At 38.5% G+C, this 16,466-nt stretch overlaps 1 protein-coding gene across 1 annotated transcript in view; it reads right to left on the bottom strand.

Moving 5' to 3' along the window:
• plxna3 (plexin A3) overlaps window positions 1-16,466 on the bottom strand; it is a 181,298-nt gene that overhangs the window by 162,971 nt on the left and 1,861 nt on the right. Inside the window, 2 exon segments of the mRNA XM_073816195.1 lie at window positions 157-339; window positions 5,480-6,758. Coding sequence (XP_073672296.1) covers window positions 157-339; window positions 5,480-6,664 — 1,368 coding nt within the window. The 5' untranslated portion in view covers window positions 6,665-6,758.

Below are 16,466 nucleotides of genomic sequence, written 5' to 3'. Positions count from 1 at the left end.
GTTCTGCAGGCCTTCGCTGTACTACAAACATAAAAACTCAGTCATACAAGCTTATTCATATCACCTCCAGTCAACCAAAACACCAAAAACAACCAAAAGCTCCCCGGACGCTGATGTAACATCTGTGAAAGACGGAGGATAAGACTCAGTTCTTACCTTCTTAAGGTGACCGCTGCGCGTGCCAACGAACACCACCGAATGATCGCCGTAAGTGTACGCAGCCACGGACGCCATGCCGTCGGTCCGGTCGTCAAACAACGGTGTGCCTTCGATGACCCTCAGACCTCCAAGAGGTTGATTCAGAACCAAGCCACAGAAATCATCGCCAATCTGCTTGGGCTACACAAAGATAAATTCATAGTAATTCATTAATCTTTTTGGAGAAAAAAATTTTTATTTTACATATATAAGGTTTTAATATTTTGTCAGATTACAGTCATGTTGGGACAAGGCACATTTATAAACAATTTAAAGAGATATTCACCAATAAATGTACAGTTGGTAATGAATTATTCACCCGCAAGTGGTTTCAAATCTTTATAAAAAATTTTGTTGCGCCAAACACAAAGGAAGATGTTTTAAAAAATAAAAATAAAAGCTAAACATATCTGGGTCACCATTCACTGCTGTAGTATTATTTTTCCTACTATAGAAGTCAATGGTGCCTCAGATACACAACTTCAAGGTCAGTAAATGACAAAATTTAAAAATTTCATTTTGAACTATCCTTTTAATTGTGTAACGCTACCAAACTCTTCGCCAATATAAGCACACACAAAATATAAAAATAATTCAGACAAAATTTAAGAATTAATGCGTCATATGTGAATTGCCTTTTGCACCTGTTCTTGACTAATGTTTTTTACCTACATTATTCATGTTGAAAGCTAAATAAATTCATCACCAAAATAAAATATATCCACAGAAGCAAATAAATATCCCGAAGACAGCTTTTTCTGGCTATCTTCAAATCACGATATCTCTGAATGGAAGTGGCAGCTCATAGATCGGCCGGAGAAAAGCCACCCAAACAGAGGCCGTGAAAGTGAGCTCGGGGGGATTAGACGCACACCGGCCGGTGAGACATGACATCATCCTGCAATCTGCTTTAGCGCCGGTGTTTTATCACTTTAGATGCTCTCTCCTGAACATGGCACAATTTACCCTCTGAACGTCTCAGAAAAGCATTGTTTCAGTGGACTTTAATGGGTGTCCGCTGACACAAAGGGAGAAAGAAATAATAAAACCGCTATGTCTCATTTTCCTCGAAAAAATGTTGGAGGATTTATTTAAAAATCAATTGCGTTGGCTAACATCTGCAGCATATCAATCTGACTAATGCTGATGTCATCAAGCGCCCACCTAACTCCCGGTTCATCCTAGAGGTGAACTATTGACTCATTCCCGGGCGTCTCAGAAGTCCACGGTTACACACCGAGCTGTTTAATCTCGGCTTCGACCGCAGACAAAAAATCCTTTCACCCCTGTAAAGTGCAAGGATGGGTCAGCCCTCCCCTTCAATGTGTATGACATCAGCGAGATGTTTTCCTGAGCACAGGGTCTGAAACAGTTTCTACCCTGGCAGCCAATAAATAGTTGAGAAATCTATTGGCAAAAATGTTATCTGTAAAACTCAGACACATAAGACATGATTTGTCTCCTTGTATTTATTTTATTTTTTTTGGTGGGCTGAGCAAATCCCAAAGATCACACATACTGATAAAAAGATGCATGCACGTTTCTATGCTTCTTTGATTTCACCCATGTCAGTTTCATTTAATTTAATTTTCTTGCAAATCAAAGCAAAGCCAATTTGTATAGCGCTAATGCAAAACACAAAGGCACCACAACCACGGTTTTCGGCACCCTCCACCCAAATTCTTAAAAGCAATGGGCATCTTGAGAGCATGGTCCTGAATGATGATTGAGATGGGGGTTTACTGCTTGTTTTTGAGCATGCTTATGAAAGATAAATGTATTAAACGAAGCATGAGCTTGCGGCAGACACGTACGCTCTTATTATAAGGCGGAGGTCCTTCGCTGCGCATGAGAAAAGCTAATAATACCCCAGCAGCCTGGTAGCAGAAATCATAGGGAACCCTGTTGCTGCTCATAAAAACAACCACAACCACTCCCCCCCTGAAGGAAGGAGGTCAACGGCGCTCGCCATCTTCACCCCATCTGCTCTGCTTGAGCCGCGAGGTGTGCTGCTATTGTTCCCGTCGTAATTACAGCAGCGGACGAAACGCGTCCTCGAAAATCTGTTCTTCAGGCGAAGTTCAAATAAAATTATTATGCTGTTGATGTCTGACACTATTTCATAGGGATAAAACTAAGCTGCAGTACCGCATTTCAGCTCAGGGTTACTCCCAAACTTACTATAAATAAACATTTACCCAACTGGAAAAATTTTAACTAAAATTTATTTTAATATCTTAAAAAAATCATTCATAGACATGAAAAAACATGTAAATATATTATCTGACAGTCATAACTTAAGACGGTCCTGAGGAATTTTTCAGCATATCCGTCAACATTGGGATTTGAAAATAAGGGACATTTCCTAACATCAAAGTAGGATGTTTTTATAGAAAGATTAAAATACTGGAGAAATACGGGAAATTACTCAAACGGGATGATGGCAGGATAGAATGGAAAAATACGGGAGAATCCCGGAAAAAACAGGAAGGTTGACGGGTATGTTGATAACGGGTGTCACAATGATTAAATAATCATCTCACCGTTATTGTTTGACCTCATCGCAATGATTTCAGATCACCGCAATGATTGCACATCTCTCTAAAAAACACAAGGGGGAGCTGTAGCACCTGTATAAACAAGACCGTATCAGATGGCGTTCCTTAAAGGTATTGCGGAGGATTTTCTTTTTCCAGGGGGACCATCAAGACTATTGGTCCACTTAGTTGTCAATCATGAGTGTTGCGCAAATTAACCGTTAGCCAAATTTCATAATCGTGACAGCCCTAATGTTGATCAGTGTTAAACGTTGAAATGATTAATGCATTAACTCTGGGTCTAAACTACTAAAACTAACAGAAATACTAAATAAACTAAATTAAAAGTAGAACAAATGTCAAAACGAAATTGCATTAAAACACATAAAAAATTTAAAACTATAATAACTATGCCACCAAATGATCTAATATGTGCTGTAATTATCTTTTAAGTGACTCTATTAAACACAATGGCTTATTAAAACATAACCCTTGGACATATTTGTTTCCTTTAAAATGGTTATGAAAACCCTTAGCCAGGCAGATAAATATCACAATTGTTCTTTGTCTTTGCCTAAGACAAATATCAAAGAGTCCTAAATAAAGTGTCTATAAGCATATAGAGAGGCAGGTCATGCGCTACGCTTGACTGGTTTAAAATGTCAGTCGTATTGATTTTGACGTCTAGCCACCTTCTTCATCTCTCTTGTAATAAGCGATTGCTTCCCACCCTGTCTGGTTTGAATAGATTTTTCATCAAAGATACATTACATCAGATTAAGATGTGTAATCATGTTAGACAGTTTCTCTTGCGCAGGCATTCCTGAAGAGTCTGCAACACGTCACAATTAGGTCGATGGGTATCATGTATAGCATCCACAAATCAGTTTGCCAGGACCAACAAAAAAAACAGGAGAAACAGTCTGCAGTCCGAGTAAACATCTCTTTTGTGAGTGATTTATCCTTCCTGGATCAACAGTCATATACATTTCACATTTAAGAGTTTGTATTCGAAGGGTTTTTTTTTGGCCTTCAGCAACATTTTAACAACATATTACTCAATATCAACATAGGGTCATGAGTATGTAAAGCATAAGATTGTCTGATAAGATCACCTACTTCATTGCTAAAAAACAAGGTTATTTTGTGTATTTGTTATAATACGATGTGTTTGCGTGGTTTATGGTTAAAAAACACACATACCGTATATTTTTGTAGCCCCAGATATCACTTTCTTCCTGAAACGAATGGATTTGAAAAGCTCTGTGTCCCTGATTGGCCAGCTAATCTCTGTATGTTGTGATTGGCCTGAATACCTCTGACGTCAGCAGGAAATGTGACGCTCCTTAACATGTTTGAAAGATTTGCGCACAATGCAATGCTAACAGGAGCAGTGGCGGCTGGTGACTGCTCATCTGAGGGGCGCAAACTCAAAATGTGTGTTCGAAGTGTCATGCGTGTTGCTCGTGTTTTCAAAATAGGAACTATGATAATGTCGGTCTTGTCTACATCAACAGGCCCAGGAAGTAAACTGTTGCCTACAATCCGTGTGTACGTTGGAGACGATGACTCGCATCATCGTTTACTTTGGTGTTTGTACCTTTTGCATATCGTTAACATGTACTAATACACACTTTCACACCAAAGGAAATGTAAAATCGTGAATCAGATGATAGGTGCTCTTTAAATTTGACTGATTTTCACCCAGACATGATTCTGGATAAACAACTCTTTTTCAGAAAGTTCAAAAGAAATTAGGGCAGCAAGAAATATTGAAAATAACGCAAATGTGCATATCGAAAAATACCGCAAATGAACATACTGCAATAGTTTGCAATTACTGAACGATTTTAATATTTTACTTTTTAAGTTGATACAGGTAGCACGGACACTGACAAGATGGAGAGATGTATGTTGGTTATATAATTTAAATTTTTAAACTGAAAATTTATTTTAAAATAACAAATTGTTTTAACAAACTTAAAGCATGATCATATCGCATTACTCAGCAAGTTATTGAATTTAGCTTTTCTTCAAAATCATGCCGCCCTAACTGAAATAGTTCATCTGGATCGAGAGTGAACTTTATAGTAGGGGTGTAACAATACATCGATATGGATCGATGCATCGGTTAAATTTTTAACGATATGATGCTTTAATGCCACCCATAAAATATCGATATGAGGTAGGTACCTATATTTGGACGCTCTCCACGTCCTCATTCTTTGACGTAACGTCCATCTACATATTTCTGCCAAAGCGTGCATTTTCGTTTATTTTTGTGTGCTAGTGTCAGCAGTGATTGCAATGCACAAAAACACGCAAATCATGGGTTTGGAAATATTTTGTATTTGGAAAATAGATTGGACAAACAGATTGGCAAAAAAACTTTGCCAGCACGAGCTGAAACACTAAAGACTTTGACAGTTGCATCATTATTTTATTTTTATAAAAAAAGTCTATTTTTTCTTAGTTTGTTGTTGTAAATGTCCTAACTGGGACAGAGATTGTTTTTTAAAGAGTTTAATTAAACGTGCATGCTATATATTTTTGTGGCATTCGTTAGTTATTAAAAATGCTTAACTAGGTACATAATATTAAAGTATCCATAAATGAATTGTATCGAATCTAATCGTAATTGCATCAAAGAAAAAACCTATTCCAGAAATCTGTAAGGATGTTTGGGAACATGTTTCACTTTTACAAACATTTAGCTTATTACAAAAAGTGAATTTTTGACTTACAGTGTTAATGCATGGCAACTCCTTGTTCAGCAACCACGGTAAAGACAGCTTTCCTTCACCACGGTAACACGACTTGATCCTCTCTCGCATGGCCAGGTTGATCTGGTGCAGCGTGAACAGACATAGTACCGTTTCTCTGGGTGGGTTAGCCCTGTTCTTCTGACCTTGCGAGAAGATGACAAACAGGACATCCTCGTCCTCAGACAAGCCGAGAGCCTGAGCCAGTATCTTCCCTGGCCGGTGCTTGTACGCAGCTTGAACAAGTCGATATTCCACGCCGTCCTTGGTGCACCCAAGCGGGAACTCTACGTACGAATAAAACAACGTGTCATTGGAGCACATGCGTACAATCTTTGACGTAAAAAACTTCTCCCCCGTCGCGTCCACTTGGGTGAGCTGGGTGTCTAGTTGTAAAGTAAGGAAATAAATGTATGTGCGGCTGGAGAAGCCATAAACGTAGTAGATATCGAACGCGGGATACTGAGACAAGGTGTCTGAAGGGATCTTGATCTGTGAGGAAACAAACTCATCCTGGTAGACCAGGCTAAACATATTCACGCTCTCCTCGTCAGCCACCAGTTTACGGCTGGATAAGGTGGGAAAATACTCAGATTTGCCATCGATGGCCGCGCCAATGAAGAGGCGACTGCCACCTTTCTTTTTCTTCTTCAAATCTCCATCGTCCTCTCCCACCACGACTCCAGCCATCCCATCGGACTCTTTGGCTCCCGAGAGGTAGTGTTCCTTACGGTGATGTGGTTCACCGAGCTTGAAGAGATCTTCCAGCCGCAGGAACTGGCACACGCCCTGCCAGATGCTTCCACAAGCTACCAGTCGGTTGCCAGCGTAATCGACCAGCAGCAATTTGTTGACATTGTCTGTGGACTCCAGCTTCTGCGTGCAGGTTCGAACGCTGGGAGGCGGGTAGCATTTGGCGTTGTCGTCCACAGGTCCCGTTTGATGCGAACGCTGTTCGGTCAGATTGGCAGAGAGCTTGTAGACACGGTTTATCGCTCCGACGAAGACCTCGCCGGTTTTGCGGTGCACCGTGAGGTGTGTCAGGCTTGTGTCTTTAACCCTGAAGGTCCCGCTAACTTCAGGGAGTTCAGTAGGAGACATGGGAAAAGCCACGTTGGTCCTGGTCAAAACGGAGAAGAAAAATGCCAGTAGCCACAATGACTTCATGATTGCAAACCTTCTGATGTGGTGGGATGAGACGGCGCTCTTCCCTCAAGTGTATTCCAGGCTTTTTGTCTTTCGCCGTCTCAGTGGTTCATGTCTGCAATAGAGAAGAGAAAAAATGCCTGGGTGAGTTTTTTTTTAAAGATTATGTGGAGAGAGAAATGTCTTATCATTAAACGTTTAATTGCATTAGATAGGTCATATCATTTTTCTTATAATGCTAGAAGTGTTTTGCACCAAAAGTTGCAAGAAGTAGTTTTGAACTAGTTGAAGGTCCAAGTAGTTTTTCATTTTAATTTCTAAAAGTTGTCCAAACATTTAGACCCAATCTATCCCTGCCTGGTCCTCGTTTAAAAGCTTTGCTGACTCATTGGCCGGTGTTTGACAGCTGGAGAGGGCATTTATTGATCAAGTGGCTTCTGTTGGTGCCATTCCTTGTCATTCCCAATCCTTTCACTCAATAGATTGTCAATAAACCTTTATGGTCATTGCAAGTGATAATCCCGAACGCATTTGTTAATTAGAAAGCAGAGCGAGATAGGGAATTGTAAAGAAATTAACGATTTTGGTTTCAGTTACGTTTTCACTTAACAGTTCTGGTTCTTTCAACAAATTGTAATTTTGAGAAAAACTAAAGAAATTGAGAATGTTTGGAAACATCTTATTGCATTCTACTCTTACAGGTTGATGAAATAACATTATTTCCGATATCAGACCATGACTCTTGCGTGTATTGATTTTTGCATGTATTGTATTGACGATGGTGCCAACAGATAAACTTTCATTGTAAAAATAATCAATCGCATCCTGAACTGTTGATTTTCAACCATAAAAGTATTTAAAAAATAACAAACATCAGGTGTTGCTTGCAGAAGAGAAAGACCTGGACACATTTGGCAGTGGAGGAACACAGCTTTACTTAAACCACAATTCAGCAGCATCTACAGAGCCTTTCAAATGCTCTCCTAACCCGTTCCTACAGAGATACTAAAAGTCAACAAGTATAACAGAAAAGTGATAACACCGCTGTGCTATCAAAACTTCCATTAAGGCCTGACAAAGCAACTGTGGGTGAACCAATGTTCTTATGGGGTGAGACTTCCTAACTGATTGACCAATGGCAAGAAAAGGGGACACCTATTTAAAGGCATAGATGTAAAACTGTTTTTATGTAGGCATAGATGAATTATAAGAGCTCTGTACATGCATGGTAATGACATATCATGAGCCTCAAACGTGTTTGTTTCCTTATTTTTATGTAAACCTTGTGCATACAAAAGACTGCTGGAAAACAGACCAATCCCAACATAACACCAACTGTGACGTAACAGTCCAGATGTACGCCCCAACATAAAATTACACATTAAATTAAGTACAATGTTAAAATTTACAATGCTTAAAACAAAGTTGTGACTTCTGAGTTAGCGCTATATGCTAGTTAATGCTATATGCTATTGTTTAAGCTGAAGTTCTACTATTGACATTACAGTTACGTTTTGCAGATCCATACTGAAAAACAAACAAACTTACCACTCAGAAACGTCCATTAACAATCTCTAAACAATTGATTATTCCTCAAAATCTGATACAGACTCAAACATAAGATCTGTTTACACACACACAGAGCTACTGAAGGAGAAACAGCCAATCAGAGCAGAGCTCAACATTATTATTCATGACCCTTCCAAATATGGTAATAATAGACCATTTCATTATAAAGGCAAATCCTAGGGTTGTAAATGGACATGAAAAACTGACTCTGGATCATTTTTACACTTAATAAAGTCACAAACCTTCTATGTAGATATCAGTGAACAATTTAACAGATTAGATTATTAAAATGCATTTTTTTGGCACCTTTAAAGTGATTCAGTTCTGTTCAGTGTTGTCAAACTAGCAACTTTCAGACCCCTTTAGCAACTACACACTGTACTCAATCAATGTCCATGCTAGTATAAATAAAACGTGTGATTCATATGTCTTCCTTTTTTAATTATTTAAATAATCTGTTTGTTAATTCAACCACAACCTGCAGAGTAAAACAAGAAAGATACCAATTACACAGCGCCTATCTAATAACAGATACCTCTGAAATATCCGATTCCAGTAATTCAACGTGGCAAACAATGTTGGGAAAAAATCATTGCAGCCTTCAGGTTCCTAAAAATCCTTGCTCATTGTATTATAATGATGTATTGTAATACATTCCCTGATTTGCAGGAGAAGCTATTGAACAGCAATCACTGTAATTTCATTAGCACAGTGGACGCCGGCTGGTGCCACTGGAAAATCTCAATGCTTTTGCAGAATGAGAGAAAGAGAGAGAGATTGAAAGAAAAAGCGAGAGAGAGAGAGAATGTGTGTTTTAGAGAGAGAGAGAGAGATAATAGTATCTGCTAATCTAAGCTTTCCTGCAGGTCTTAACATAACAAATTAAACACACAAATATTTAACAATCTGTACTGTGGTTCTTCTAGCTGTGTTCCTAATGTTAAACACTCAACGGGTGGTCACACAACTTTGCAAACACTAAAGAATTTCAAAGTTAAATAATTTTAATATTTCCCATCAACACAGAGAAATGAGATCCAAAATATCTCAAAATAAAGCATTAATGTCAATCACCACATCAAAGCTTGCTGTATTTGAGGAGTCACAACAGATTTATGCCATTTCACCACCCAAAACAAATATTTATTTGAGAATGTGACTGACGATCCGGCACTCTGCAATTTTTCAAACACATCATATTTTTGACAAACGCTCCCTGTGACCTTTCTGCCCAGACCCAACTGTAAACAAGAAGCCAGTTGAGATGAGCGCTGTTGTGCCCATAAAACATCCCAGCGGTGGGTTCACACGCACACACGCCCCCGTACAGTTTTACAACACCCAGGTGAAATAAAGCGATCTATCAGACGTGTTTTTCTGGTGCTAATGTTAGCTCACTGTTGCTCCTCTGTTTATCAAGTGCTGAATTAGCACATCAATCAGTTTGCTCAGATGCTGGACTATCAGATAGAGTCGAGGACAGATATAAAAAAACTGGTGAAAGCAGGGAACGAGGAAAGGAACGAGAGAACTCGTGGTTTTGTAGAGAAAAAGCTGGACTAAAAAAAAAAAACACTCGCTACAGTCGGGTGAATCAAATGCCACGAAATATCAATAACACGCAAGATATCCATTTGTTTCTGTTCAGATTTTAATAGCTATATGATGAAAGTAGCTTTAAACCTGTCTGCTGTGCTATGGAGAATTCGCTAAATGCTTTTGAATGTCAAAGCCTGGTAAAAAAAACTATATGCCTAAGATATTTTACTACGCCAGCACGGCAAGGCACCAAAATGCCACTCATTTAAAAAAGCACAAAAAAGTGTGGTATTGTAGCACGAACAAAAACTGTAATATAAGGCAAGATAAAGGCCATAGCTGTAAGTAATTTTGACTTTAAAGGAATAGTTTACTGAAAAATGACAATTTTAGGGATGCATAACGATTAATCACGATTAATCTATAGTAGAATAAAAGTTTTTGTTTACTTCATATGTGTGTGTGAACTGTGTATAATAACTTTGTATAAATAAATGCACACACATGCATGTATATATTTAAGAAATGTTTACATTTATGTATAATTGAAATAAATATAAATACTTACAGGTAATATATAAATATATATATTTTCTTACATTTATACATGCATGTGTGCATATTTATATACATAATTATTATACACAGTTCACACAAATATATGATGTAAGCAAGGGCTGGGCAAAAATAGATTTTTCGATTATTCATTGTTTTTTTTTTACGTGGTCGTTTCAAAATCGATTCTCAAAGACCACGGATCGATTTTTTATTTTATGAAATAACCTGATCCTGTTTGATCAAAGAATGCGAGTGTTTTGACTTTTTTCAGCATACATTTTTCATCTTGCATCAAAATTGTATTGTATTTAACATAATTGTATGCGTTTGAAAATTAGAGATGGGTTCTGTTTTAATGTACCCAAGTGTACCTAAAATAAATGAGTTTAATATACAAGTTTGTGGCTCTTAATTTCTTTTTATTAATTACCCACTTGTAAACGTATGTTCACCGTTCTTTTTTATAAATATAGAATTTGTATTTAATCTATATTCATTGGGTCAAATCGAGAATCGAGCATAAAAATCGATCCGAGAATCGGAATCGAAAGGAGAATCGATTTGATAGCTTGTGAATCAAAATTGAATCGATCTGGAACATCTGAATCGATACCCAGCCCTAATGTAAACAAAAACTTGTATTCTGCTATAGATTAATCGTTATGCATCCCTAAAACCTATGTATTCATTTTTTTCTGCTCAATACAAATTAAAATATTTGAAAAATGTTATTAACCAAAAAGATCTGGGGCAACATTCACTTCCATAGTATTATTTTTCCTACTATAGAAGTCAATGGTGCCCCATATATCTTCATTTGTATTCAAATGATGATTTATTAATCATTAATTGTAAATGATGACAGAATTATCCTTTTAAGTGACCCCAAATCCACAGTCTCAACAAAGGTTCAAATCTTCCATAAAATTTGTATTTATTATGCTTTTACAGGAAAATAAGATTACGATCATACATTTTATGGGAAGAGAAACTGCTGAAGTTTTTATTTATTTTTTGTGTGAGTGAGAGAGAAAAAGGGGGGCGAGAGACCATCACTAGATCACTAGGCCAATCTTATATAGGACTAACAATACAGGATTGCACTCTTGTACACGTCTTTAATGATGGTCAACGACTCTTGATTAAAAGCAAGAGAGATTAAACAATCCAAATCTCTCATTTTACAATATAAGACAAATTATATCACACAGGGCAACACACTGAAACACAGCAAAAAAAAAAAACATAAGGCAGTAGAATTAGGGTTAGGGTTAACCTAACCGTAACCCTAATTCAATAAACGTCATATGTTGCTTGCTCAACTATTCATATGCATGACTGAAATGACCAGCAGTGTTTATCGAATCATATAAACATGAACATTAATCGCTTGTGGGGTTTTTAAGGTTTTCATGTGAAGGAACATGCTCGCCACCACCCAGTTACATAAACATGGAAAATGCATGGGAAACTGTAGACTTTCATCAGTACATGACCTATGTAGCAATACATTAAACAACAACAAATATCATTTTTAAGATAAACGTCAAAATCTCTTTAAGCAACCGATTACACATGATGTGTTGAAAGGGATGGAGTGAAACAGAACACAAAGCAAGCACAAAGATTTTTACATGAAAATCGACGCCTTGAAGACACAACACAAAAAACAGGAATATACATCACTAGTGTTGAACAAATAAAGATGCAATCTGTAACTTTTAGGGTTAAAAATATTGAGCAAGTATATAAAAACGAGTATGCAGAACTGTCCACTTACAAGTCCCTGATTTACAAAGGTAAGTGCATAACCATTTTTTATAATGTGTGAGCTGTCAGGTACCCTTTCATGGAAAATTACACTTTTACGTCATTTGACTTCAACTCGCATAAAGTAGATTACGTAAAATAGGCTGCAATTTCATGTTTTAAACAGAGATGGCGATGGAGAGGCATAAATTACAGACTGCAATAAACAGTACAGATAAAATACAAGAACCCTTTCCACATAAAAGTCAACTAATGTGATTGTGTTCAGTAGTATATTTATTAGACTTAATGAATATAACAATATATTAGCCTCTAAAGCCATTTCTTAGATTGCTATTGAATAATTTGCTCATGTAACACAATAATGCAATGTTTTATCTTCATTTGGAAAGTTTTCTTAACAAATTCTTTGTACATTTACCTGTGATTAAGTTACATTATTAACTTGACTACAATGTTTAATTGATCGACAGCCCTAAAATAAAACAAACCAATGGATGGAAGTTGAACGGCTGATGTGAACTTTTAAACATTCCTTCCATGCCTGTTTCCTTCTCCTTTACCAAAATATTGTTTTAAAAGAAAAAAGTCGAATAAAATCTAAGCCATCTGATATAACTGACAGAGCTCCAGGCAAATATCATATGCTGTATCTGTTGGCAAGATTCAGCCCTGACTATAAGAGTCTGCAAGTGACCACAAATCCACCGAGTTAACAACTGGCCAAATTCAGCATACATACAAATCAGTAACACCAAATAATAATAATAATAATAATAATGTGTGCAGTTCTGTAACCCTGCGCTATATGAGCTTTAAGGGTCATACGAGACAGTTAAGCAACCTGCATGTGTCCTCTGATTACTTCCTCTTTGTGTTGTTTTAGTTGCGAGTCTCATCCTGTGAGGTCAGGGTCAGATTTTTTGTTGACTTTTTCCCTTTCGGGTCTCAAACAATTTTAAGTGCTGCAAAGTGTTGAGAGCACACGTTCAGTACAGTGTCATCGCTGCAAGCATGCAACACAATCTAAAACATTTTTAAAACAGCTTGTGTTGGTGACTGCCTGTATTGCCCCCATGTGTTCTGGGTGGTTGACATGCTGTTGCTTGCTATGTGGTAACTAAGGAGTTCTGGGTGGTCGACAGGGTGTTGCTATGTGGTAACTATGGAGTTCTGTTGGTTGACAGGGTGTTGCTATGTGGTAACTAAGGATCTCTGGGTGGTCGACAGGGTGTTGCTAAGTGGTAACTATGGAGTTCTGATGGTTGACAGGGTGTTGCTATGTGGTAACTATGGAGTTCTGTTGGTTGACAGGGTGTTTCTATGTGGTAACTATTGAGTTCTGGGTAGTCAACAGGGTGTTGCTATGTGGTAACTATGGAGTTCTGGGTGGTCGAGAGGGCGTTACTATGTGGTAACTAGGGAGATCTGGGTGGTCAACAGGGTGTTTCTATGTGGTAACTATGGAGTTCTGGGTGGTCGACAGGGTGTAACTACGTGGTAACTATGGAGATCTGGGTGGTTGACAGGGTGTTTCTATGTGGTAACTATGGAGTTCTGTAGGTTGACAGGGTGTTGCTATGTGGTAACTATGGAGTTCTGGGTGGTCGAGAGGGCGTAACTATGTGTTAACTAGGGAGATCTGGGTGGTTTACAGGGTGTTTCTCTGTGGTAACTATGGAGTTCTGGGTGGTCGAGAGGGCGTAACTATGTGGTAACTAGGGAGATCTGGGTGGTCAACAGGGTGTTTCTATGTGGTAACTATGGAGTTCTGGGTGGTCGACAGGGTGTGATTACGTGGAAACTATGGAGATCTGGGTGGTTGACAGGGTGTTTCTATGTGGTAACTATGGAGTTCTGTAGGTTGACAGGGTTTTTCTATGTGGTAACTATGGAGTTCTTTTGGTTGACAGGGTTTTTCTATGTGGTAACTATGGAGTTCTTTTGGTTGACAGGGTGTTTCTTTTTTAAGTTATATTTTTGGGCCGTTTTTGCCTTTATTAGATAGATAGTATGATAGGAGACGACAGGAAAGTGTAGGGTGGAGAGAGGGGTACAGGATCGGCAAAGGACCTCGAGCCGGGATTCGAACTCGGGTTGCCAAATGTGTGTCTGCACCATGTGTCGAAGCACTGCCCACTACACCATCTGCTCCGACTGACAGGGTATTGCTATGTGGTAACTATGGAGTTCTGGGGTGGTCGACAGGGTGTTGCTATGTGGTAACTATGGAGTTATGTTGGTTGACAGGGTGTTTCTATGTGGTGACTATAGAGTTCTGGATGGTCGAGATGGTGTTTCTATGTGGTAACTATGGAGTTCTGGGGTGATCGGCAGGGTGTTGCTATGTGGTAACTATGGAGTTCTGTTTGCTGACAGGGTGTTTCTATATGGTAACTATGGAGTTCTGTTTGCTGACAGGGTGTTTCTATGTGGTAACTAAGGAGTTTTGGGTGGTTGACAGGGTGCTGCTATGTGGTAACTAAGGAGTTTTGGGTGGTTGACAGGGTGCTGCTATGTGGTGACTATAAAGTTCTGTTGGCTGACAGGGTGTTTCTATGTGGTAACTAAGGAGTTCTGGGAGGTTGACAGGGTGTTGTGGTAACTAAGGACTTCTGTTGGTTGACCGGGTGTTGCTGTGTGGTGAATAAGGAGTTCTGGGTGATCAGCAGGGTGTTGCTATGTGGTAACTATGGAATTCTGGGTGATCGGTGGGGTGTTGCTGGTGGTGCTCACAGGCCGAAATCGAAATTTAATTTGTGCTTTTGACAATGTTGTATTGTTTAAAGGAATAGGCTCACTAAGTTCACTGAAAATTAAAATTACCCTGTAATTTCTTACCTTAATGCTATGTAATGTGTATATATTATATATATATATATATATATATATATATAATATGTTAGAGTGGCACTTCATTTGGCTTCAAACATTTTGCTTCACTTCAAATAACATATATTAACCCACTGGAGTCATAAGGATTCCTTTTTCTGATTACGACTGGGCTTCAAACAGAATCAGCACTATTCAATGCTGTCAAAAAGCTATGAAAAGCCAGGATATTTTTAAAGGTGATGTGTGTAAATGTTAGCGACATCTAGTGGTGAGATTGTGAATTGCAACTAACAGCTCCCCCCTCAATTTCAAAACGTATATGGTAGCCGCCAAAGGACAAACATGTTGTCGTCTGAGACAATGTAGGGACGAAACACCCTCTGTAGAGCAGTTTATCTATTAAAGAAAACATGGCGGCATTTTTTATTTTTTGCGGCCCGAGTTGTGGGCGGGTTAGTTGAAAACGTCAGTCGGGTGCGGGTTGTTTATACATTGACCCGTGCATCACTGGCGGCAACTTCCATGTAAGGAGAATCGCAGTGTATGTAGATAAAAATGTCTCATTGTAAGGTAATAAAAACAATACAGTTCATTATGTAAGGTCTTTATACATCACTGATAATATAGTTATGTAGATTATATTGCATTTCTGTCTAGAGATCCTTCTAAAACTTACACAATCCACCTTAAATATAACTCTAAATGTGTTCAGCTGAAGAAAGGAAGGCATATACATCTAGGATGGCATTAGGCAAATACCATTATTGGGGACATTTTCATTTTTCATTGAACAATCCTTTTAAAAGCAGCCCGAAAAATAAAAACAGGAAACTTCTTAAATATAACAATTTTCAATCTATTCTTGTCTCTATGGCTTTGTAGTTTCCTGTGAAAATGCAAAACAACTATAAAACACCGTGACCTCAGAATCCACATATTAAACATGGCAGGATGATTTAGTTATTACGGTGGTCACCCGAAGCCAACAACGTCTCCACTACTCAAAAACCAGGACACATATATAACCTCCTGACTATATCCTCTGAAACTGCATACTTAAACTTTTTTTTAACATTAAAAGCAACACCAACCTGTCTGAACCCATACACAAGAAAGAGAGAGAGAGAACAGTAACTATTGTTCAGTGATTCGCAGCAGTAGTGACTCCACATGGCAGTTGTAGGCTTACTCACAGGATGAGAGCAAAACGCTGGGGTTTTTATTCAGCACTACAATCCCATTCAAGGATACAGGGCCGATTTTTCACAACACAAGGCCGGGCCATCCTGGACAATAACATCCGGCTTTTGAGAAACCTTGGACGAGCAAATCACAGCCGAGATTTACGGTTAAGATTTAATCTCAGGTGCTCGGCCGATGGTTATCAAACAAACAGCTAAATAGCACGAGCCCTGATGAAAGAGGACAGACGCTGAGTGTGTGTTGATATAGAGATGATCACAGCAAGGTCAGAGGAACTGTGCTTCTATTGATGAAGACGGGTTATTCATAAACCAGCACTGATCTAATCAGACCATCATCTTATCTAATA

Source organism: Paramisgurnus dabryanus, chromosome 11 (assembly GCF_030506205.2).
Source record: "Paramisgurnus dabryanus chromosome 11, PD_genome_1.1, whole genome shotgun sequence".
Classification (NCBI taxonomy): domain Eukaryota; kingdom Metazoa; phylum Chordata; class Actinopteri; order Cypriniformes; family Cobitidae; genus Paramisgurnus; species Paramisgurnus dabryanus.
Note: the sequence above shows the minus strand (reverse complement) of the source record. Positions and strands in the feature narration are given on the sequence as shown.